Source organism: Sphaeramia orbicularis, chromosome 13, assembly GCF_902148855.1.
Source record: "Sphaeramia orbicularis chromosome 13, fSphaOr1.1, whole genome shotgun sequence".
Taxonomy (NCBI): Eukaryota; Metazoa; Chordata; class Actinopteri; order Kurtiformes; family Apogonidae; genus Sphaeramia; species Sphaeramia orbicularis.
In genome coordinates, this window is record NC_043969.1 from 53224048 (window position 1) to 53248944 (window position 24897).

Genomic DNA, 24897 nt, shown 5'->3' on the forward strand with positions numbered 1-24897 from the left:
TGATGCTCACACAGTGTCTGACTTCACCAGTTGTGATGTGAGGATCAGGGTATTCTTCGTCTCTTCAGGAGGTTTGTCGATCATTTCAAACACACAAATGCACTGGTGTGAACGCGCTGGTTGAGCAGAAAACCGTCTGCTCAGCGTTTTTGTGAGAAACCAACAAATAACTGGTGTCCAATGTCAAGTACAATCCAAGTGGAAAAGTGAAAAAGCACATCAAACTGAAAACAAAACAGACGGTGAGAAAAACGACAAGCACAAGGACGACGCCGAAGCCGGGGCATCAGCGGCGAAAGTTTAGATCAGGTTTAAATACAAAAAATAAGAACGAGGCGTTCTCATCGAAGGAAGCTCAAACCTTACGAAAGTTCATCTGCTGGACGTGACGACGGTCCTCCGCGAAAAACAAACTGTGTCAAAACATCCAAAGAGAAGATGGAAAAAGGAGAAGGAGCGCCGAACAGAAGCCGAACTGGAGCTGAAACCATTAATCCAGTTGGTGTTTGAGGCCAACGCAAAAAATCCACAGTTCGATTAATCGACTGGAACTGACTGAAGGGAAATATCCTGTCAGTTCTCCTGAACTGAAGCTTTTCTTTGTGCGTCACAATAAGTGTCCGTGTGAAACACACAGTGGAACCAATGTTCAACAGCAGAGAAATGAAGGAAACAAAACGGAAGATTCAGGAGAACTGGGGATGAAGGATTTTTTTTTTTTTTTGGATCACTTTGAGTTGATTAATGGTTTGCAGCTCAAAAGATAAATGGCATTTGTCCTGAAGAGGGAAGAAGAAGAAGAAGAAGAAGAGGAAGGAAAAAGAGGAGAAGAAGGAGAAAGAGGAGAAGGAAGAGAAGAAAGACGAAGAAGAAGAAGAAGAAGAAGAGGAAGGAGAAAGAGGAGAAGGAAGAGAAGAAAGACGAAGAAGAAGAAGAAGAGGAAGGAGAAGAAAAAGAAGACAGGAGGAGAAGAAGAGGAGAAATGAATCTGTTCTTTTTCCCAGACTCCTCCTCCATCGGATCTCCTCCTCCTTTCTTCTTCTTCCTCTCCTCCTCCTAACAGTTGCTTCTATCGCTCCGTGTCCACATCCATGTGTTTTTGCCGATCCTTCGTCCTGTGGCGTTCCGTACGACTGTGTACGATCAGATCCACACTGAGCATGTGCGAACACTGGATCAGATCCACACTGAGCATGTGCGAACACTGGATCAGATCCACACTGAGCATGTGCGAACGCTGGAACCTCTGGGTCTTTGGCTCAGTTTCAGTTTCAGCCATGATGGGACTTCTACAGGACGGCGCCTGCTGAAGCCCAGCGCCTGCTGATGATGATGATGATGATGATGATGATGATGATGCTGATGATGCGTGCGCCCGCCCGGCAGAATGGAGGCGGGGCTAACAGAGCGCAGGGCGGTTAAGAGCGACGAGCCGACGAGTCAGCGGAACGTCAGAGTTCAAACGGGGACGATGTGGTTTGTGTGTGTTTGGCCGTGTGTGAATGTTTTGTGGGAGGGACTAGGACGCCGCCTGGAACGCCTCGCCGCCGTCGTCGCCGCCGTCGTCCTTCAGATGGCTGCTGTATCTGTATCTGGAGTAGTACGAGCTCTGGGAGGCCCCGCCTTCTTTTTCTTCTTCTTCTTCCTCCTCGTCGTCGGATCTGTCGAAGCAGTAGCGTCTTCCACCGGGGGGGCTGGAGCGAAAAGAAGGAAAAAGAAACAAGTCAAACACGTGAGCGACGGAAAAACGCCAACACTTCCAACCAGTGAAGGTTAAGGCTGTTCGAAGAGACGGGTTCTGCAACAGACGACCACGTCCTTACACAGTTCTGTACCCATATTAAACAGTACTGTACCCATATTAAACAGTACTGTATGGATATTAAACAGTACTGTACCCATATTAAACAGTACTGTACCCATATTAAACAGTACTGTATGGATATTAAACAGTACTGTACCCATATTAAACAGTACTGTATCCATATTAAACAGTACTGTACCCATATTAAACAGTACTGTATGGATATTAAACAGTACTGTACCCATATTAAACAGTACTGTACCCATATTAAACAGTACTGTATGGATATTAAACAGTACTGTACCCATATTAAACAGTACTGTATCCATATTAAACAGTACTGTACCCATATTAAACAGTACTGTATCCATATTAAACAGTACTGTATGGATATTAAACAGTACTGTACCCATATTAAACAGTACTGTACCCATATTAAACAGTACTGTATGGATATTAAACAGTACTGTACCCATATTAAACAGTACTGTACCCATATTAAACAGTACTGTATGGATATTAAACAGTACTGTACCCATATTAAACAGTACTGTATCCATAGTAAACAGTACTGTACCCATATTAAACAGTACTGTACCAATATTAAACAGTACTGTATCCATATTAAACAGTACTGTATGGATATTAAACAGTACTGTACCCATATTAAACAGTACTGTACAGATATTAAACAGTACTGTACCCATATTAAACAGTACTGTACGGATATTAAACAGTACTGTATGGATATTAAACAGTACTGTACAGATATTAAACAGTACTGTACCCATATTAAACAGTACTGTACCCATATTAAACAGTACTGTACGGATATTAAACAGTACTGTACGGATATTAAACAGTGCTGTACCCATATTAAACAGTACTGTATGGATATTAAACAGTACTGTACCCATATTAAACAGTACTGTATGGATATTAAACAGTGCTGTACCCATATTAAACAGTACTGTATGGATATTAAACAGTACTGTACCCATATTAAACAGTACTGTACGGATATTAAACAGTACTGTACCCATATTAAACAGTACTGTATGGATATTAAACAGTACTGAAAAAAACAAACAAACAAACAAACAAATAAAAATGTTTTAAAAAATTAAAAGCAAGTACAAAAAATTTAAAGAAATTCAAATAAAAATAAATAAATAAATAAATAAAATAAAAATAAAAAGTTTGAACACAGGAGCATTTGCTGATAGAACATTAGATCCTGTTGGGATCAAATACAAATGTGTTTAGGATTTGTGCAGAGTTATGATGAAATTCAGTTCTTCCAGGAAATAATCATTAAAAAAAGAAACAAACGGTCTTTTTAACAGTATCATGATAATATCATGATATATCGTATGGTGATCCTAGTGTTGTGATTTGTATCGTATCGACAGATTCTTGCCCAGACCTGGACCCAGACCTGGACCCACACCGGGACCCAGACCCAACCCTGGACCCAGACCTGTTCCCAGACCCGGACCCAGACCTGGACCAAGACCTGGACCTGGACCCAGACCTGGACCCGGACCCAGCCCCACTCTCATCGTTTGGTCTCCTTTTCCTCAGTTCCCAGGTTTGTAATTGTTCTTTTTTTTAATGCTGTTCTTCTGAGATCCCAGGTTAACTGTTCCGGTCTCATCCTCAGATATCCTGTTTGTTTCCTTCTGCTACATGACTTCACTACCTTGTTTAGTCCACATAAACTAACTGAAGCGTTGTCGGTGAACAGCAGCTGCAGTGTGGTTTGTGCTGCTGTTGGACTGAGGCGTCCTGTCGCATGGACGCACAGAGCCGCTGTCAGTTACAAATAAAACCACATGGACCACATGTGTGTGGCAGGACAGTGCTTTACATCGCCATGGTAACCACAGCAGGTTATGTTTGGATTGAACAGGTTCATTATGTCACCTTCATTTCCTGACTCGGCTCTTTAACCACTTGAACAAACTAGTGTGTATTAGTTTAAGTCTTTGTTTTTCTGTCGTATTTGATGCGTCCGGTCCTGTGCTGCTGTACACACCTGAATTCCCCTTTAGGGATCAATAAAGTAGATCTTATCTTATCTTATCTTACGACAGTTGACAGGAAGTGCAGTACCACGCTGCATGATGGGAAATGAAGATGAAAACAGGAATGATGCATTTACTAACTTCAGACCCTAGATATTGGTATTAATATATTTATTGTCATCAAAACTTTAAAGTTTTGTTTTAGTTTTTATTAATATCTGGTAGGACAAGTTGTAAATGGGTATTACTATATTAGTGTATATAGGAAAAAGCATGTGTGATACTGTTATTGTTACACTATTGTTGTTGTTATATTAATATTCATACAAAATAATAATTGTTATATAATGATCATAAGGAATAGACACTGGGGGTAGAGTACATACGTTTGTACTTCTTCCTGCTCCTTTTCGAGCATGTATAATTTAATTTCATTTGTTTTATTTAGCATATTATTATTATTATTATTATTATTATTATTATTATGTATTTATCTATTTACTGTTATTATTAATTAATTTATTTAGTTGTTTGTTTGCTTATCCATCATTTATATACCAGTACTTATATTTTGTTGTTTGTATATATATATTTTGTTAATGGACTGTACCATGGACTCTGCCCCAAAAGCCCTGGTACATGCAGAACTCTGTGTACTGTGACATCACTAATAAGTACTAAGAGTAAAGTACCTTCTGTTGTCTCCTGATCATGGGTTGAGTATTTTTATGTCAAAAAAACAAAGTTAATTTCCTGATCTTGGGGAAAACGGTGTTAGAATGTAACGGTAAACCTGAGCGGTCTCAGCTTTCACAGAATCTTGTAAACCCCAAAGCAGTTCCAAATGTGGGTCCTCCTAATGCAGGACCACAGTTAATGCACAGTCCAGTTCACAAACACCGCACACACAACAGCTGAAAACGTACACAACAACAAGTGAGGCCAAGATACGGAGAACCCCTGGAGGCTTTAGTGCAGATCTGAGGAGGAACTACAAACACAGCAACCTCATGCAACGAGCAATCACACCGACATGCAACACCCCCCCCCACTGTTTTTTGGGCTCTTGTCTTTTTTTCTTATAGTGAATAATTTTTTGGGCTGTTCTCTTTTTTTCTTATAGTGGATAATTTTTTGGGCTGTTCTCTTTTTTTCTTATAGTGGATAATTTTTTGGGCTGTTCTCTTTTTTTCTTATAGTGGATAATTTTTCGGGCTGTTCTCTTTTTTTTTCTTATAGCGCATAATTTTTTGGGCTGTTGTTTTTCTTCTTATAGTGGCTAATTTTTTTGGGCTATTGTGTTTTTTTTCTTATAGTGGATAATTTTTTGGGCTGTTGTTTTTTTTTCTTATAGTGGATAATTTTTGGGGCTGTTTTTTTTTCTTATAGTTGATAATTTTTTGGGCAGTTCTCTTTTTTTTTTTCTTATAGCGGATAATTTTTCGGGCTGTTCTCTTTTTTTTTCTTATAGCGCATAATTTTTTGGGCTGTTGTTTTTCTTCTTATAGTGGATAATTTTTTTGGGCTATTGTGTTTTTTTTTCTTATAGTGGATAATTTTTTTGGGCTGTTGCACCTCTGGGCCACCACCACCCCCCCACTAGAAGAAGGAAGAGGAAAAGTGAGAACCAAACAATCCCCAGTGAACTACCTCCAAATGCAGCCCAGTGCACAGTGAACAGCTGAATATGAAATAATGAAAGCTCAGACTGAACTGCTGTCCAGGTGCAGAGCACATGGATTTACTTGTTTGGTCTAAATCAATGCTCAGAGTATAATTACAGTTACAGGACTGGGAAGAAGAAAAAAATGTGTTACGGCATTTCTGAATTGACTCCTCTTATTTTTTTTACTACTGTGGGGCCATAAATCAAAACGATGACTGGGAGTAATTAAAAGCCAGAGCTAACGGTGTCATTAGCATTAGCTACACTTCTGTCAGATGATAAAAAGTCACATTAAACCACAGTTTATACCCCGAGAGATATTTGTCAAAGTCAAAGAAGGATCCGTAAAAGCTTCATTTACAACATGCTATATCACAGGTGTCAAACATGTGTCCTGGGGCCAAAACCGGCCCAAAAAAGGGTCCAATAAATAAATAAATAAGTAAGTAAAAATAAAATTAAAAAACTAAAGTAATAAAATAAAAATTTAAAAACAAATTTAAAAAAATAAATAAATAAAATTTTAAAATTTTAAATTAAAAAAAAAAAATAAAAAAAAATAAAAATAAATAAATGAATAAATAAATAAAAACAAAAAGTCTGAACACAGGAACTTTTTGTGATATAACATTAGATCCTGTTCTGATCAAATAAAAATGTGTTTAGTATCTGTGCAGATTTCTGGTGAAATTACATTTTTCAAGGAAATAATAAAAAAAAACAAAAAAAAACAAACAAACAAAAAATTGCCTTTTTAACAGTATCATGATATATTGCGATATATTGTATGGTGATCCTAGTATTGTGATTTGTATCATATCTCCAGGTTCTTGCCCATACACAGCCCTAGTGCGTACTCAGCTGAACCTCTTGCATTAACGTGAACAGTTTTAGCGCCATCCACCAGAAACAAAACGTGCATTTACAAACAGAGTAACTCGGGCATCTGCGGAATTTTGTCGCGACATGCATTGTGCACCGCAAGGTTCTAATAGTTTTGGATTTTTCATTTTAGTTTAGTTTTATTTAGTTTTGACTTTTTTTTCTCTAATTCAGTTCATTTTAATTCATTTTAGAGCAGGTTTGATAGTTTTTATCAGTTTTAGTTTTTTTTCTAAATGCTTAGTTTTAGTTCAGTTTAGTTCAGTTGTAGTTCAGTTGTAGTTCAGTTGTAGTTCAGTGGTCTCTTTTCTCTTCTTCTCTGTGCTCCTATTCAAATCAATCCCAGACAGGACTCTGCTGCTTTAGTCTCCATGTTTCCAGGTAGAGTGGGGACCAGAAGACGACTGGAAACCACAAGTGAACACAAGTGACGGAGCAAAAAGTGTCGTATGGTGCCACTAGCTAAAATTGCTCAAGCGAAATAAATCGATTTCATATCAATCCAACATTGACAAAGACTAAAGTTAGTTTTGTAAACACACAATACAGTTTCAGTTAGTTAATATTTTTGTCTTTTAATTATAGTTCTTATTTATTTCAGTTAATTAAAATGTTTCTTCAATTCTAGTTTTCGTCATTTTGTTCATTTTCGTTAACGATAATAACCTTGGTGCACCGTGATGCAAGACATTCAGGTGAGTAATGACAGAAAAACTTACGGATTTGTGATACTGAGGATATGACAGACGTTTTACAGATTTGATGAAAAATTGTTCACGAAAGTCTCCTGCAGCTTTAAATACATGTTTCTTTGCTTCAAAAATTAAACATACGGTGTCCAAATAAGCGGAGATTTTTGTAACTCCATGAAAAAAACCATTCAATCTCATTGTTTTTTCATGCCTAAAGAGGATTAAGAACACTCTGGAAAAAAAGTCTGGACTAAGTTTCTCATAATTCATGCATCAAAGGGTTAAAGACACATGAGCATGCCTTAGTGCGACACCACATCCCAGTCAGATTTAAAACTGTGCGTGTCCATTTGCACTCAGGTGGGATTTTAGTCGGGTCAACGCCATGCTTCCAAACGCTCCACAGGCCAAACCCGTGCCGAACGTCCACCTACTGCGTCCTCAGTCGCTGTCCGGCCGGTACAGGTACTTCATCACCAGACTGTCCACCTTCTTCTTCCTCTTCTTCTCCTCCTTTTTGTCGAGGGGCGGGGCTTCGCTCTGAGGCCTCGCCTCCTCGTCTTCGTCCGGGCTCTTCCGATTCGGGGCCTTCTTCACGCTGCTGGAACTGCGATAGGAAATGGTGGAGGCGCCGGAACTGGACTCCGACTCGGAGTCCGACTCGGAATCAGAAGAGGAAGAAGACGAGGACGTGTCCCTCTTCTTGGACTTCTTCTTGGACTTCTTGGACCTCTTCTTGGAGCTGCTCCGTCGGCCGTCGTCTGAGCTGTCCGAACTGGAGCTGTGGCTTCTCTTCTTTTTCTTGCCTTTGTTTTTACTCTTGCTGCGACGGCGGCTGCTGCAGCTGCTGGCGCTGCGAGACGACGGTCTAAAGCAGTCGACGGCGGACGCAGAATGTCGAAGGCCGCTGGTAGATCGGACGCCCTCTCCGTTCACGCTCTTGCTATCGTCAGCCTTTCCTTCTTCACCTTCGGAGTCTTCCAAGCTTGTGCGCTTAAATTTGATCGGTTTAAAACTCAGTACCTCATTGATGGCTTTCTCCAAGTCTGGGTCCAGGTAATTGCGATGACTGACAGGTTTGATATCTACCGGATCATCATCTGTGACTGACGATCTGGCTTGCGGCGGCGGCATGGAGACACTGCGCCCAGTGGAGGAGTGAGGACTGTAGGCGGACCTTTCGGTGAACGCCACACTTCGACTATCATCAAGATCTACGTCGAACTCGCTGAGGCGGCAGCTACGAGCCAGCGACATGCGGGAGTCGGCTCGGCTGACGCTGCCAGGACTACGGCTGGCGGCGCGTCTGCCGAAGCAGGGACTGCTGGGACTGCTGTTGTACGGGGCCCGGCTAGCTCGGCCTTCGCCTAGGCGCGATGTGCTTCTGCAGCGTCCCAACGGGCTCGACAGGCCGAGGCTGACGGTCGACTTGGCGTCGTCCTCCGGGCTCAAACCGACACGCATGGAAGTCCTGCTCGGGGCGGTGAACGAAATGGTGGATTCTTTGTCGAAGTCGCCCCAGCGGCTGTCCACGCCTTTTCGGGCTCGGCTGTTGGCCTCCGAGTAGGCGTGGGAGATGACCGAGTCCCTGTCGTTCGTATCGTCCCCGACCTGGGACTTCCTCCTGGAGCTAACGGAGTAGGCGTCGTCCTGCAGATCCGCGGCTTTGGGTTTGGCCTTTCGGAAGTTTAGTCCGTCCTCTGAGTCTGCGTTTTCTTTCAAGGCGCTGAAGAGAGCGTCGCCTCCTTTGGAGTCGACGTTGGAGCGTTTTCTGTAGCTAAGGGAGCTCATAACCGACACGGGCCTGCTGGACTCTACCTCTTTGCCTTCTTTATTGGCCTCTTTCCATTCCTTACCCTCTTTCCATTCTTTCCCTTCTTTTGCATCTACGTTAGCAGCAAATCTAGAAAGAAACAACAGTGGAAGGAATGAAGGTATGAAGACAGTGGGAGAGAAAATGACAAAGGTGAGATATGGGGTCGAGTACAGGTGCATGAAGGAAGAGAGTGAAAAAGAAAAATGAAAATGGATGTCAAGAAAACAGAAATGTGATGAAAAACTGAAACGACAATACAGACATTGAGAAAATATCAATGAATAATAAAGAAAGAGGAGACTGGAAACCAGACTTCAGAACCAGAAACAGATGCTCAAAGACAATTCTGCTGCTTTCTTTTTGGTGTTGGTTTGAATATCATGTAACATTTGAATCTATTAAACCTGTCAGATTTTTGGGTGATTTAAACCTGTAACCTGGACATGGAGTTGGATATGTGAGTAACAGTCCATATGACACTATGGTAACTGTTTTACACATTTTAAACAGTCATTCAGTGCCTTTATTACAGAACATTATTGCAGAACTATGTTGTGCATGTGCAACGAGGGTGGGATCCATAAGCAGAATCGTTAAGCAGGCAGGCAAACGATTCCACAGAAATAAGCTACTGGGATCCGGTTCTCAAACAGAACCGGTTCTGGATTCCCATCCCTACTAACTGCAGTATCAACCGAGGGAGTCCACATGTTTGTGGGAACATGGCGGCTTATACCGAACGTCCTGAACATAGGGTGTATACTGCAGGTTTGATGTTTTTTCCTCGGTGCCTGTTTTTGCCGCTCTGTTTCTTCTTAATGACTGAATTCCCCTGCGCTCTCAGATCAATGTAAACTGGCAGATGGACTTTAAAGCTTGGGTTCTAAGTGGCACCGGTTTCTATCTGGAGTGAGTCAGTGTGTCTGCGGGGACGTCTACTAAGAGAGATTTAAAAACTCTGAAAGTTTTTTCTTTTTTTTCCCCCAAAGTTGGGAGTGGCTCAGCTCAGCTCAGGGGGGGGAAGTTAAATCTTCTGGTAAAGAGACAAATCTGGGCCAATCGAAGCTGTCGGCCGGCAGACACATCCATTAATCTGAGCGAGCGGCTCAGGTAGACGATGCCAGCTGGCCACCGGGCATGTCGATAAATCTACTGCCGAGGTGGTTGGAGTTAGCGGATAACAATAAAGACAAAGCAGCTTGAAAATACATTGAAGTAACAGCGGTGCCCTGGTTTGAGCCAAAGCAGTCTGCTGAGATGGCTTTATTTCCTCTGGGGTGGACCCTGGAAACCCTTTTATCTAGAGCAGGGGTGTCAAACATACGGCCCGGGGGCCAAAAGAGGCCCCACAAAGGTTCCAATCTGGCCTGTGGGATGAATTTACAAAGTGTAAAAACTCCACAGACTTGAACTGAAAAAAAAAAATAAAAAATTATCTTGAATTAAGGAAAAAATGTTGAATTAAGCAAAAAACCCCTCTTCAATTAAGTAAAAAAAATCTTGAATTAAGACAAAAACAATATTGAATTTAGCAAAAAATCTTGAATTAAGACAAAAAAACATTTTGAATTAAGCAAAAAATTCTTCAATTAAGTAAAAAAATCTTGAACTAAGCAAAAAAATCTTGAATTAAGCAAAAAAAATCTTAAATTTAGCAAAAAATCTTGAATTAAGCAAAAAATCTTGAATTGACAACTTCAAATTTTTTTCTTTGTTTTAGTGCAAAAAATAACATTAAATTATGAAAATATTTACATATACAAACTATCCTGTAACAATAAAATGTGAATAACCTGAACAAATATGAACAACCTGAAATGTCTAAAGAAAATTCAGCCCAACTTGAACTCTTTTCTACCTGTTACTCAGTGTTTAGTGTTATTTTTTGCACTAAAACACAAAAAAGGTGTTAATTCAAGATTTTTTTGCTAAATTTAAGAATTTTTTGCTAAATTTAAGATTTTTTTTTGCTTGATTCAAGATTTTTGTTTACTTAATTGAAGATTTTTTTGCTTAATTCAACATTTTTTCCTTAATTCAAGCTAATTTTTTTGTCTTAATTCAGTTCAAGACTGTGGAGAGTTTGACTTTGTAAATTGATCCCTGGGGTCAGATTGGAAGCTTTGGTGGGCCACATTTGGCCCCCGGGCCTCATGTTTAAGACCCCTGCTCTAGATGGGCTGTGTTTAAATGTGTGTACAGACTCCTGCCTCCAAACGGCAGCTGAAGTCAGAGTAACACCGGCTGCTGGGTCCATACTAACCTGGAGCTCTTCAGGCTGCCGTCGTCGGACAGATTCTTGGCCGAACCTTTGCTTTTGGACAACCAGGACTTGACCCCGTCCACACGATCCTCCAGCTCAGAGTCTGTGTCTGAATCCCCCTGACTGGTGACGAGTCCGAGAAAAGAAAAGAGCCAATCAGAGGCAGAAGAGCAGGGTACCAACAGAGACGACACAGAGGCAGTGTGACAAAAACCAGAGGAGGACACAAGTGTTAGTGTTAGGAAAAGAAACACCGGGAGAACTGTTGTGGATCGGATCAGCCGCAGAGTAAAGAACAGGTTTTCAGTGTTATTGTGTCAGACAGAGGATCTGTGGCGTTGATCCTGGATCACACACAGCACATGCAGTCGACTCAAACAGCTCCTGAAAACACAAACATGCCGACGACAACCAGTGCAGATGGAAACGCCAGCGTCTGGGTTAGAACAGCACAGCCCTGCACAGGGATGGAACCATTACCGGTATAACCATAAACCGCCGCAACACTCCTGACGGTTAGTGTTACCCTTTAAAATGTCATTATCATCATAACTGTGTTTGATTACCGCACTTTGAAAACTCACAGCACTGCACAGTTCACTGGAGAAGCAGCAGCATTCCAACATCTATCCACCTATCTAGAATGAAAATATTATATGTGTACGTATACATACATATATATATATATATATATATATATATATATATATATCTTTCTTTCTTTCTTTCTTTTTTTCTGTTGTTTTGAAATGCATATGGGACTGAAAACTAACCAACTAGCTAACTAACTAGCTAACAAACTAACTAGCTAACTCGCTAACTAACTAACTAGCTAATTAACCAACTAGCTAACTAACCAACTAACTAACTAAATTACTAACTAACTCACTCACTCACTCACTCAGAAAAAGAAAACTAAAACCTTAAACTTGTTCTGTAAAATGCTCAGTCAGTGTCCATACAGTTCCATCCTTAATGCACATTTGTGTGTTTGATGTTTACGTGTTAATATTTGAATGTTTCTGCAACAGAAAGTACATTGTGCCGATTCTTTTCTTCATTTATTTTCAAAATAACTTGGTTTAATTCTTTCAGTGTGTGTATTAGTACTTTTTGAACATTTTGAGCACAATTTCAACAACACTGCGATAATAATGATAACTGTGATAATTCTGGTCACACTAAACCATGATATGAAGTTTTCATATGGTTACATCCCTAGTCCTGCAGGTAGCCAGACCCCGACAACCAACAACCCCCCCCCTTTTACTCAGGTCAAGCCCACCTCAGACCAACAGCAGAAACCAGAGAACAGGTCCAAACACTGAACCACTGGACCCTTACAGACCGTCAGCTAGGACAAGGTTCTCTGCAGCCCATCAGTCGCAGCATCAGGAAACATCCACAGTATCTGGTGTTCCTCAAGTTGTAAGAATTACAGTGTAAATGAAGTTTTTATCCAACAAACAACAGGGATATGTTTATGTAGTTTAACCTGAGGATGTATTCAACAGCTGCTGTGGTTGTGTGATCACACATGCTGACATTATGTCTTAAATACAGGGTTCCTACAGCTTCATTTAAGACTTTTTAGCACTAGGGCTGTGTATCTGCAAGAATCTGGTGACATGATACAAATCACAACACTAGGATCACAATACGATAAATAAAGATATATCATAACACTGTTAAAAAGGACACTTTTGGTTTGTTTCTTTTTTTTTTTTTAATGATTATTTCCTTGAAGAATTGAATTCCAGCAGAAATCTGCACAAATCCTAAACATATTTGTATTTGATCCCAACAGGATCTAATGTTCTATCAGCAAATGTTCCAACTGTGTTCAGACTGAAATTCTGTTTTCCAGACATTCCAGTTTCAGATCCTGTTCAAATGTTCACATTCTATTAGTTCACAACGAACATCAGAACAGGATTTGAGTTCAATTCCAAGAACTACCATTATTTAATAAAAGAGTTAAATAATAAGAAATAAAATATAAACAAAAAGAAAAACAAAAAAACCCAAAAATGAACCTCCGCCATATCTGCATTTGAATGAACACCTAAAAATATCAATACAGTACTTTTGAATATCCATACAGTATTGTGAAATGAAATTATATGTGTGTGTGTATATATATATATATATATATATATATATATATATATATATATATATATATGTAGTGCAATAAATTGCAGAACCAATATTTTCTTACAGCCCTACTGAACCTACTTAATGATCTTCCCCAGGATCTATGTGAAATATTCAGGAACAAAAACAGGAACAAATGAAATAAAATAATGACCATAAAAGTGCTGATAGTTCAGTCTTAGTTTTTTGTGCTTCCACACATCATTTTTACTCATGCATTTCAGATCTTTTGGTAAAATGTTACATGAAAACATCTGTAAAACTAAAAACCCACCTACATTTAAAGGGAAAAACCCTACATTTCCCTTAGTGGCGTAAACTGTCCAGGTTTGCTTTCCATCATTGCCTCTGTGCATGCACACAGTCATATGCATACACTCATAATTTCACTTGTTGACAGAATGATTTGCTACACAGCTGGGCACTGCACTGGTTTTCCACTCAATTATCATTACATGTTCACAAAGCACTGCCAGACACCCAGTAAAAAACGGAGGGGCTTGTCATCAAATTTGACACGGATGAAAAGAGTGTAACACTCATTAAGCGTCGTCAACGTCCAGCGCTCGTGTGGCTGCTGTGAAATTAAGTTGTTCCAGCTTAATAGTCGTACAGAGACATCAGAGGGACGGCTCTACATCTGCATCTGCTTCATAAAACCTCCCTTCATGTCACGGAACAGCGAGGAAAAAAAAGCCAGTGTTCTGCGCAGCCCAGTAGGCCCAGCACAACCATAATTAAAATCATTAACAGTCACAGACAAAACCTCCCTGGATTTCAAAGGGCACGTTTCAAATAATGGCTAACCCGGTGAGACAGAAAAATGCAGAGCCGGCTAGGTTTGACAGAATACACTGTAAAAAAAAATAACATAAAAAACAGTATTATTCCAACAGCTGGGGTGCCAAAAAAATACTGTTAAATAACGGAAAATAACCATCTCATAAAAATATGGTAATTTTCCATAATTCAAATACAGTTTTTTCCCCTAACTTTACATGAGATTTTGCTTCTTTTTTTTTTTTTACTTTTTAATGCTTAATAAAGAATATTTACATGTATTAAAACAATCCAATTCCCTATAAATATATATATAAATAATTTTCAATGAGACTCAGTTGTCCAATCCACTGATAAAGACTGTATTTGACAGTTAAAAAATATATCTGTAATTTAACAGAATTTTCACTGTTTATTTTACAGATTTTTCCTGTATTTTTAAGCCACAGGAAAATATTAATGAAATGACAAAAACAGACTGTGATTTTACATGTCAAAGATTTTACATGTCAAATGTAAAATAACATGAAAAAACTCTGTGAATAACCAAAAAAATGTCAATTTTTTAAAAGAATTTTTTTTCTTTTTTCACACAAAAACACAGATAAAATCCATTTGCAAATGTATTGTAGTTTCACAAATATTTCTTTTCTATTTAAGAAGTTAAACTGTTAATTTAAAGTTTAATACTGTAAAAAAAATAATAAAATGAGATAAAATTACTGACAGTTAACGGTAACAGAAGTATTAGTTCTGTCAGTTGAACCAGACTTGTTTGTTCATTGACAAATATCTTGTGTAATTACAGGAGGTTTCACAACAAAACTGTTGAATAAATGTATTTTTGTGAATGTATAACATGTATAAGCACTGATAAACTGTCCAAATACAGTTTTTATCAGTGGATTGGACAACTGAGTCTCACTGAAAATTATCTATATATATATATATATGTTTATAGGGAATTGGATTGTTTTAATACATGTAAATATTCTTTATTAAACATTTAAAAGTCAAAGAATATGTAAAATCTCATGTAAAGTTAGGGCAAAAAACTGTATTTGAATTATGGAAAATTACCGTATTTTTATGAGATGGTTATTTTCCGTTATTTAACAGTATTTTTTTTCGGCGCCTCTGCTGCCGGAATAATACTGTTTTTGTTTTTTTTGCAGTGTAGGGCCCAGTGCAACCGATAATTAAAATCATTAATAGTCAAAGACAAAATCTCCCTGGATTTCAAAGGGCACTTTTCAAATAATAGTGAGCCTGGTGAGACCTAAAAATGCAGAGGCTGCGTGGTTTGACGGAATACAATAACCTTGGACAGAATTCTAGGACTGCGTTCACGCCAAAGTTGAGGAGGGAGGGATGGGAGAAAGCATGGGGGGGGGGGCCCTTAAGCTGTAATTAGCTTTGCAGAACATGGCTGGACTATTACAGCGGTGTGTGGTTTAACTGCTGCTGCTGCTGCCGACTGTTCTGACGACAGAGCAGAGGCTTTGACAGAGGAGGACACAGGCTAAACATGTCCAGAGCACAGGACGCACTCATGACAGAAAAAAAAAGAAAAAAACAGGACGCACTACTGTCAGGTAGGAAAAACAAAAACTAAAAAAAACAGACGCACTACTGTCAGGTAGGAAAAACAAAAACTAAAAAAACAGACGCACTACTGTCAGGTAGGAAAAACAAAAACTAAAAAAAACAGACGCACTACTGTCAGGTAGGAAAAACAAAAACTAAAAAAACACAGACGCACTACTGTCAGGTAGGAAAAACAAAAACTAAAAAAAACAGACGCACTACTGTCAGGTAGGAAAAACAAAAACTAAAAAACACAGACGCACTACTGTCAGGTAGGAAAAACAAAAACTAAAAACACAGACGCACTACTGTCAGCGAGAAAAAAAAAACGCACTAATGACAGAAAAAAAAGGGAAAATCCACATGTATGGAAGTAAATCTGTTTCATCAGATTTTGAATTAGAAAAGCCACTCCATTTCTAGCACTGAATTTTTTTGCACTGAATTAAGTATCTGAATTTTTTCAGTGTCACATGACCAACCTAATATAACTGGACTGGGTTGCTGTCGGTTCGACTTGAGATAGAATTGATTGCTTATCCTTGGTGTCCTGGATGTGTGATCGGAATTTTTTGCATCTAAAATTTTTGCATCTGAATTTCTTGCTTCTGAATTTTTTTGCATTTGGTTTTTTTGCCTCTTAATTTTTTGCATCTGAATTTTTTTTCCATTGGATTTTTTCGCATTTGAATTTTTTTTGCATTTGATTTCATTGCTTCTTAATTTTTTGCATCTGAAGTTTTTTGCATCTGAATTTCTTGGACCCTGAATTTTTTTTGCATTTGATTTTTTTGCATCTTAATTTTTTGCACCTGAATTTTTTGCATTTGATTGTTTTTTTTTATTCTGAATTTATGAACCTAGTAAAATTGAGAGATAAAAAATCCAGATAGTTAATTTCAGTGCAAAAACCTTCAGTGCTAGAAATGTACTGGCTTTTATAATTCCAAATCTGATGACACAGATCTACTTCCATACTCAGGCCTTTCCTCGTCCCAGCCTCGTCTTCCACGTCCAGCTTCAGCAGGTTTGTGCATTAGTCCAGTTTGGTGAGTCAACACTTCCCTCCAGCTCATTTAAATGAGTCTTTAACCTTTGTCTTCACTGGAAACGCTGTTTAAGTACCTGCTCCTGCCTTGACACAATGGAAACAGGAAATTAATTCAGATAAGGGCTTCCTCTGACCTCAGCGACACCACAAAGTTTGTTGAAACTTACTTTAAAAGCTTGTTTACCTGGTGATGCAGCAGTCCTCTCTGCTAGATATGATGCACATAAAACACTAAATGACCTTTCCAAACATTTTTTTTTTGTGTGTGGATTATGTTCCCTGACAACTAAGAACATTTTTGTGTTTGGACAAACTTTTAGAGGATGAGGCAGTGGAAGCTGGACGGGTTTAAGACTGAGTCACAGATGTTCTGTTTCCACACATTTTTGTTCTTTTCCAGGTCTGGGTATCGTGGCCAGTCTCCATTATCGATTCAATTTTGATTCATAAGGTTCTGAATCAATTAATCACAATTCAATTTGATTTGATCCAATATCGGTTTGATTCAGTATTAATTGATTGATTCAGATTAATTTAGTGATACCAAAGTACAATTTTCAGTTTTAACCTGATTATTTGACACTGCAGTCATGCAACACATCAATACTGGGATCAATATTGATATCAGAAAGGAAATCAGTCTGACATGTCATCAGTAAACAGATGAATCTGCTCTGAAATAATGAACTGGACACAAACATGTGCATGTTTCTACAGTGGATCAGAACGAGCTTCTTCATCATCTTTATCCTGTTTTATGGCTGGAGTCTTCTAATCGGGGGGGGGGTCATGTGATTGTTGGTCAGAGCAGGGCTGGGGGGGGGGGGTAGCGTAGCGTTCAGACATTGTGTCTGTCCTCTTCCTCTAACTCCACCCTCATCCACAGGTGACAGTGTGGATCCAGGTGATTCTTCTCAGTATGAGCGGCTTCTGGGCCTCTCCTGGTAGAACCTCTGGGCGTCCACTTCCTCCACACTGTGGGTTCAGTCTGAGCTGGGAGGAGCTCCAGTGGAGGGCTTTACCCCACCCTTCCTCTGCGTCTGTTCTGCTCCACAGCCGTCGTGAGCGAGACCAAGGAGTTCAGAAGACAGAGCCGCTTCCACGTACTCTGGTCCTGCTCTGAAAAATCCATCTCATCCACTATTAAGCGATGACACAAAATTAAAATGAGATCGATCTAAGATCGATCAAATGAATTTTATTCCACAGTCCTATTCTTTACCATAAACACTTGGGCTGTGTACCGGCAAGAATCTGGAGATACGATACAAATAACAATACTAGGATCACAATACGATATATCATCATACTGTTAAAAAGGACATTTTTTTTGGTTTCTTTCTTTTTTTTTTAAATGATTATTTCCTGGAAGAATTGAATTCCAGCAGAAATCTGCACAAATCCTAAACACATTTGTATTTGATCCCAACAGGATCTAATGTTCTATCAGCAAATGTTCAAACTGTGTTCAGACTGAAATTCTGTTTTCCAGACATTCCAGTTTCAGATCCTGTTCAAATGTTCACATTCTATTAGTTCACAACTAACTACTAAGATACGACAAAACTAAAATTAATATCATAACTAAACTAAAACTAAGCATTTGGAAATAATGAAAACTAATAAAAACTATCAAACCTGCTCCAAAACCTAATTAAAACAAACTGAACTAGAGAAAAAAAGTCCAAACTAAATAAAACTAAACTGTAATGAAAAATCCAAAACTATTAGAACCCTTGGTGGTTTCCGCTGTCTGGGTTCAGAACATGTCTGTTGTGTGAGAGAAAAGTTAAATTAGAAACTAATTGGTTCCCGTTAAGTGTGTGAGTGACGCAGGTTTGGTCCAATCACGTCCTGATCCTCTGACACTTCCTTCCTTATCGGTGTCTAATTCCATGAAACATTCCGAGCACATCTTCACCGGGTCTACAGCCAGAACCACAACGGTGGGGCGCTACGTAATCGACTGCTTTACACACGGTGTCAACCACAATTTATGTCCTTGACCGCCATACCATTAGTTAAACCCTGCCGAGCGCCCGGGGAAGCAAACAAACAGTGGAGGTAGCAGACATTAATAGTGTGTGACATTGTGGTGCCATTGGTTGTACATCTCTGTTCCACACTATTACATTCATCATTAGCTGCTATGGATCCTCCTGCTCTGCTTTTCCTCTGCTCCTCTGGGTTTGGACAAACACTGCTGTTTACGCCTCCTTCTGTATATGAAACTGTCAGAGCCGCTCCAGTCCCTGTGGCTTCGGAGCAGACGGCCATATGCAGCCTGTCCCACAGCATCAGGAAACCCAAGGCTGGACGAGTCGCATTTAAAGGAAGCACTGGGATCAAAGCTGGGGTTTGTTCTCTGCTCTGGATTCCACGTTCTTTACAACTGATTTTCAAATGTTACCGTTTGTTTTTAAAGCCCTCACTGGCCTTGGCCCTCCTTTATTTGTGGTTAAGGTTGGGTATCAGCAAGAATCTGACCATACCATACAAATCACAATACTGGGACCACGATACGATAGATCACGATTAGGGATGGGAATCGAGAACCGGTTCTTTTTGAGAACTGGATCCCAGTAGCTCGATTCCTTGGAATCGTTTGCCTGCTTAACGATTCTGCCTTTGTTGTGCATGAGCGATGACATCACTCATACACTGCATTGTTTGGATCAGAACGTAGACCACATGGTGTTGAGGCAGAAATGGAATAAACAGACCACACCAGGTCCAAACAGACCAGGTCCAAACAGACCACACCAGGTCCAAACAGACCAGGTCCAAACAGACCACACCAGGTCCAAACAGACCAGGTCCAAACAGACCAGGTCCAAACAGACCACACCAGGTCCAAACAGACCAGGTCCAAACAGACCAGGTCCAAACAGACCACACCAGGTCCAAACAGACCAGGTCCAAACAGACCACACCAGGTCCAAACAGACCAGGTCCAAACAGACCAGGTCCAAACAGACCACACCAGGTCCAAACAGACCAGGTCCAAACAGACCACACCAGGTCTAAACAGACCACACCAGGTCCAAACAGACCAGGTCCAAACAGACCACACCAGGTCCAAACAGACCAGGTCCAAACAGACCACACCAGGTCCAAACAGACCACACCAGGTCTAAACAGACCACACCAGGTCTAAACAGACCACACCAGGTCCAAACAGACCACACCAGGTCCAGACAGACCAGGTCCAAACAGACCACAGCAGGTCCAGTTGAACTCTGTCAAAGCTTCCATTTCTTCTACAGGTGGACTCCCTCCAGTCTGTTCAAACATTCGTCCACATGTGATTCATGTGATTCTCTACTCAGCGGTGCTTGTGAATCTAGTGTCAGAGTGAACACCAGGCCGTCATCTGGGCCCAGTTCTGGTTCCGGTGCAGGACACAAGCGTCGAACCCCCTTAAATACAAGTTTCTGAAGGTAGGGGAAAGGAAATGAGGAGCACAACAACAGGAGACGAGCAGAGTGGAACCGGTTCCACGAAGTGGAAATGAGACAATAGAGGAATTAGTAAAGAGTCTGGAGTTTGACTGGCACTGCACGACACTCCCCCGCCCCGAACCGGACCTGCTGTCATCTGTTCTTATTATTTACACTGTATACTGTATAGGTTCTATTTTCTGTGCAGATGGAAATATAACAGACAGTTAATGCAAACACACCTGTTTGTACTCTTTTATTTTCTCACCCAATGAGAATCAATAAGAGAATCAGTAAGGAACCAGATCGATAAGCAAATCAATGACGGAATCGGAATCATTAAATCCTCATTGATTCCCATCCCTACTTGTGTTGTTTGTTTCCGTAGTCATTTTAACGTGCTGATTCTGTTTACGTGTCCTTTTGAAATCACTGAAACGGAGGACGTGCCACTCATGCTTGTTTACCGATTTGGAACTTTCCTCTGCTCAGTCCCATCCAAACACCACACATGATCAGCAGTAATAATAATAATCACTCATTACATTAAACCACAACAGTCTGTCACTGAGGAATGAAGCTTCTGGCCACAGTCACACACTGGAGAGGGAGTGGAATGGAATGGAACGGAATGGAATGGCAGTGCACCGGAGGTTCAAGCCGTCTGAACAACACGGCTTTTTGGAACAAATTTGTGAAGGTCTGCATTATTAAGGAAGTGTGAGTCAATGACTGATGAGGAACACCCCCCCCGCCCCCTTTCTTTCCTTCCTCCTGTCAGGAGGGTTCAGTCGCTGCTGAGCTGAGAGTACGACGCCCTGGAGCGACCTGATGAAATATTAAGAAGGTGAGAGGCTACGCAGCGTAGGACCGATGTTCAAACACAGTCCGACACCACGAGGAGGACCAAAGAGGCCCTGGGTCTGTGGGGGGGGGTAACAGGGGGTGAGTGGTGCTCATGCATTTCAGCTGGTGAGGCCATGCAACCAACAGTGGGCGGAGTTATGAGGGAATGTGCAAACACTGGAGATGATGAAGCATTATCCTGGAGCCTCACACTTCTACAGAACCCCCCCCTTTGGACTGGACAGGTCTGTGCCTCTGCAGATGAGGAGGCACTGGTCCAGTTTGAACCCAAACAGATCTGGAACTGAACCACCACGGCCTGGTTCCACATCTGTCCAGGTCTGACTGATTTGTTTTTGCTTAATTCAAGATTTTTTTTTGCTTAATTCAAAATTTTTTTTTGTTTAAATCAAGATTTTTTACTTAATTCAAGAATTTTTTTTTGCTTACTTCAAGATTTTTTTGTCTTAATTCCAGATTATTTTGCTTGATTCAAGATTTTTTTTTTGTTTAATTCAAGATTTTTTACTTAATTTAAGATTTTTTTTTTCTTAAATCAAGATTTCTTTTTTTTTTTTTGGCTGAATTAAAGATTTTTTTTTTTCTTATTTCAAGATTTTTTTTTGGCATAATTCCAGATTCATTTGCTTAATTCAAGATTCTTTTTGCTTAATTCAAGACTTTTTTTGTCTTAACTCCAGATTAATTTGCTTAATTCAAGTTTTTTTGTTTAAATCAAGATTTTTTACTTAATTGAAGAATTTTTTTGCTTAATTTAAGATTTTTTTTGCTTAATTCAAGATTTTTTTTTGCTTAATTCAAGTTTTTTTTGTTGCTTAATTCAAGATTTTTTTTGGCTTAATTCTAGATTATTTTGCTTGATTCAAGATTTTTTTTGCTTAATTCAAGATTTTTTGCCTGATTCAAGATTTTTCTTTTTTCACTTAATTCAACATTTAACCTCATTCTGTCTCAAATCAGTGGGGTTTTATTTCTTGTACTAAACACTGTTTGATCAAATTCTAGCGTTTCTGTCTAGTTTAAAGACACGTTATGGTTTTTTTAAGTTGATGGAATTTTTTGCTTGTTTAAGACCCATAGACAGTTTTTTTTTTTGCTCAATATCAGACAATTTGATCGGATTTATAAATATTAGGCTGATTTCTTTCTAGCAGGACATTTGCAGTGAAGCAGCTGCAGGAATCAGATAAAACACCAACACAATTGGCTGTGAATGTGCGCTGCATCCCAAATGTCTTCGTGTGGTAGCGGGGGTGGGGGTGGGGGGGTTTCCTTTAAATATGGTCTCCTTCCGACTGTCTGACAGGCAGAAGTGATGATGCTAACTGGACTGAAACTAAACCCAGAGTGGAACCACCGGGTTCTGCGTCTGTGCTCAGAGACTGTAGAATGCTGCATCATTTCCAGTGGGCGAAAAAATAAGACAGAAATAAAACAGATCCGCTCAAATTCCTCACGTCGGTTCTTTCTTTTCTGATATTTGTCACCATGTCTTGCAAACTGGTCGAGGTGATGATGACGACGACGTTGACGAAAAGTAGAAGGACAAGGAAAGAAAACACAAAAGAAGAAGAACATAAGAAGTGAAAACTGAAACACAGAAACCAACAGTGAGTGATGTTTGGTGGAAACGCCGGCACGAGAGTCTGAACTGAACTGGAGCTGAGGGGGTTTAAGCAGGACCCCCCTGGTCTACTGTCTCAGACCCCACTGGGGTTCTACTGGGGTTCTACTGGTACCAGGGTTCTACTGGTAACAGGGTTCTACTGGTTGTACTGGTAACAGGGTTCTACTGGTACCAGGGTTCTACTGGGGTTCTACTGGTACCAGGGTTCTACTGGTAACAGGGTTCTACTGGTTGTACTGGTAACAGGGTTCTACTGGTACCAGGGTTCTGCTTTAGTCCGATGGCCTGTACCTGTTGATGAGGTCTTCGTTGTCGTCACTCTCCATCTCGTCCTCGATGGCGGCCTGCAGGTCTCCGATCCTCTGAAGGCCAGTTGAGGTCCGCCTGCAGGCTCTGATTGGCCGCCTCCCAAACTCTCTATGTCCATTTCCTGTTGACGACAGACGACACAACTGAGCCGCAATATCTGATAAGAACCTGATAATTATTATTTGATCTAAACTCAACAAATCAGAAAATGATCAGAGTATTAGTGTGGATGGAAACAGGCTCAGTGTTGCATAGTTCTCCTGGTTCTCCATGTCCCTCCCCCTCTAAACCTCACCAGCTGGTGCTTCTTGTGCTGGCCCCTCCCTCTTTTCCGTCCCTCTAAGCCTCAACAGTTCTGGCCCCTCCCTCCTTTTGTCGCTCTGAACCTCACCGGTCGTGCTTCTGAGAGCTGGCCCCTCCCTCTTTTCCGCCCCTCTAAACCTCACCAGCTCTGGCCCCTCCCTCTTTCCCGTCCCTCTAAACCTCACCAGCTCTGGCCCCTCCCTCCTTTCTGTCCCTCTAAACCTCACCAGCTCTGGCCCCTCCCTCTTTTCCGTAAGCCTCACCAGTTTGTGCTTCTTGCGGCTGGGCCCCTCCCTCTTTTCCGTCTCCCCTAACCTCACCAGTTCGTGCTTCTTGCGGCTGGCCCCTCCCTCTTTTCTGTCCCTCTAAACCTCACCAGCTCTGGCCCCTCCCTCTTTTCCGTCCCCCTAAGCCTCACCAGTTCGTGCTTCTTGCGGCTGGCCCCTCCCTCTTTTCCGTCTCCCTAAACCTCACCAGTTCGTGCTTCTTGCGGCTGGCCCCTCCCTCTTTTCCTGTCCCCCTAAGCCTCACCAGTTCGTGCTTCTTGCGGCTGGCCCCTCCCTCTTTCCGTCTCCCTAAACCTCACCAGTTCATGCTTCTTGTCTTGCGGCTGGCCCCTCCCTCTTTTCCGTCCCTCTAAACCTCACCAGCTCTGGCCCCTCCCTCTTTTTCCGTCCCCCTAAGCCCTCACCAGTTTGTGCTTCTTGCGGCTGGCCCCTCCCTCTTTTCCGTCTCTCTAAACCTCACCAGCTCTGGCCCCTCCCTCTTTTCCGTCCCCCTAAGCCTCACCAGTGTGTGTTTCTTGCGGCTGGCCCCTCCCTCTTTTCCGTCTCCCTAAACCTCACCAGTTCGTGCTTCTTGCGGCTGGCCCCTCCCTCATTTCCATCCCTCTAAACCTCACCAGCTCTCGCCCCTCCCTCTTTTCCGTACCCCTAAGCATCACCAGTTTGTGCTTCTTGCGGCTGGCCCCTCCCTCTTTTCCATCCCCTAAACCTCACCAGCTCTCGCCCCTCCCTCTTTTCCGTCCCCCTAAACCTCACCAGCTCTGGCCCCTCCCTCTTTTTCCGTCCCCCTAATCCTCACCAGTTCGTGCTTCTTGCGGCTGGCCCCTCCCTCTTTTCCGTCCCCACTAAGCCTCACCAGTTCGTGGTTCTTGAGGCTGGCCCCTCCCTCTTTTCCGTCCCTCTAAACCTCACAGCTCTGGCCCCTCCCTCTTTTCCGTCCCCTAAGCCTCACCAGTTCGTGCTTCTTGCGGCTGGCCCCTCCCTCTTTTCCGTCCCCCTAAACCTCACCAGTTAGTGCTTCTTGCGGCTGGCCTCCCCCTCCTTCTTGGACAGCTCTGCCATCTCCTCTTTGATGTCTCGGATCTGTCTCTGCAGACGTTTGTTCTGTTTCCTTCTCTCGGTTCTCGCTGCTGCTGCGCTGGTCCCGTTCCTCCGTCAGTTTCTCTACGTTCTCCTTCAGACGAGCTACGAGGCTCTGCAGGAAACAAACACACCAGATCTGTCACAGTCCACAAAGAACCACAGACACAAAGTGACAGCAGCAGCTTCACCTGGAAACACTGTTCAGAGCTTCAACAGTTAACCCTTTATGGACGGTTGTGTCGTCGGCGCCACAGTTTTG

At 41.3% G+C, this 24897-nt stretch overlaps 1 protein-coding gene and 1 long non-coding RNA gene across 2 annotated transcripts; one reads left to right on the plus strand and one right to left on the minus strand.

Moving 5' to 3' along the window:
- Window positions 1–1555: 1555 nt before the first annotated feature.
- On the minus strand, window positions 1556–22985 carry LOC115431222 (suppressor protein SRP40-like). Its single transcript, XM_030151450.1, has 4 exons — window positions 22951–22985; window positions 11151–11273; window positions 7506–8974; window positions 1556–1694 (listed from the first exon to the last, which is right to left on the minus strand). Exons 1-3 carry the CDS (start codon window positions 22983–22985, stop codon window positions 7513–7515), a joined length of 1620 nt encoding a protein of 539 aa, XP_030007310.1. The 3' UTR covers window positions 1556–1694; window positions 7506–7512.
- Window positions 22986–23069: 84 nt separating this feature from the next.
- Window positions 23070–24681, plus strand: LOC115432266 (uncharacterized). The gene is made up of 3 exons (XR_003937182.1): window positions 23070–23091; window positions 23208–23212; window positions 24571–24681. It is a non-coding gene; the product is annotated as an uncharacterized LOC115432266 (long non-coding RNA).
- The last annotated feature ends 216 nt before the right edge of the window (window positions 24682–24897 follow it).

Excerpts from the sequence above, each read along its gene's own strand:
- LOC115431222 (XM_030151450.1), bottom strand. The coding sequence starts at position 22,985 with ATGGAGAGTGACGACAACGAAGACCTCATCAACAG. Across the intron at positions 11,274-22,950 it reads AACGAAGACCTCATCAACAG|TCAGGGGGATTCAGACACAG; the intron begins GTACAGGCCATC and ends ACTCGTCACCAG. Across the intron at positions 8,975-11,150 it reads GGCAGCCTGAAGAGCTCCAG|ATTTGCTGCTAACGTAGATG; the intron begins GTTAGTATGGAC and ends GTTTCTTTCTAG.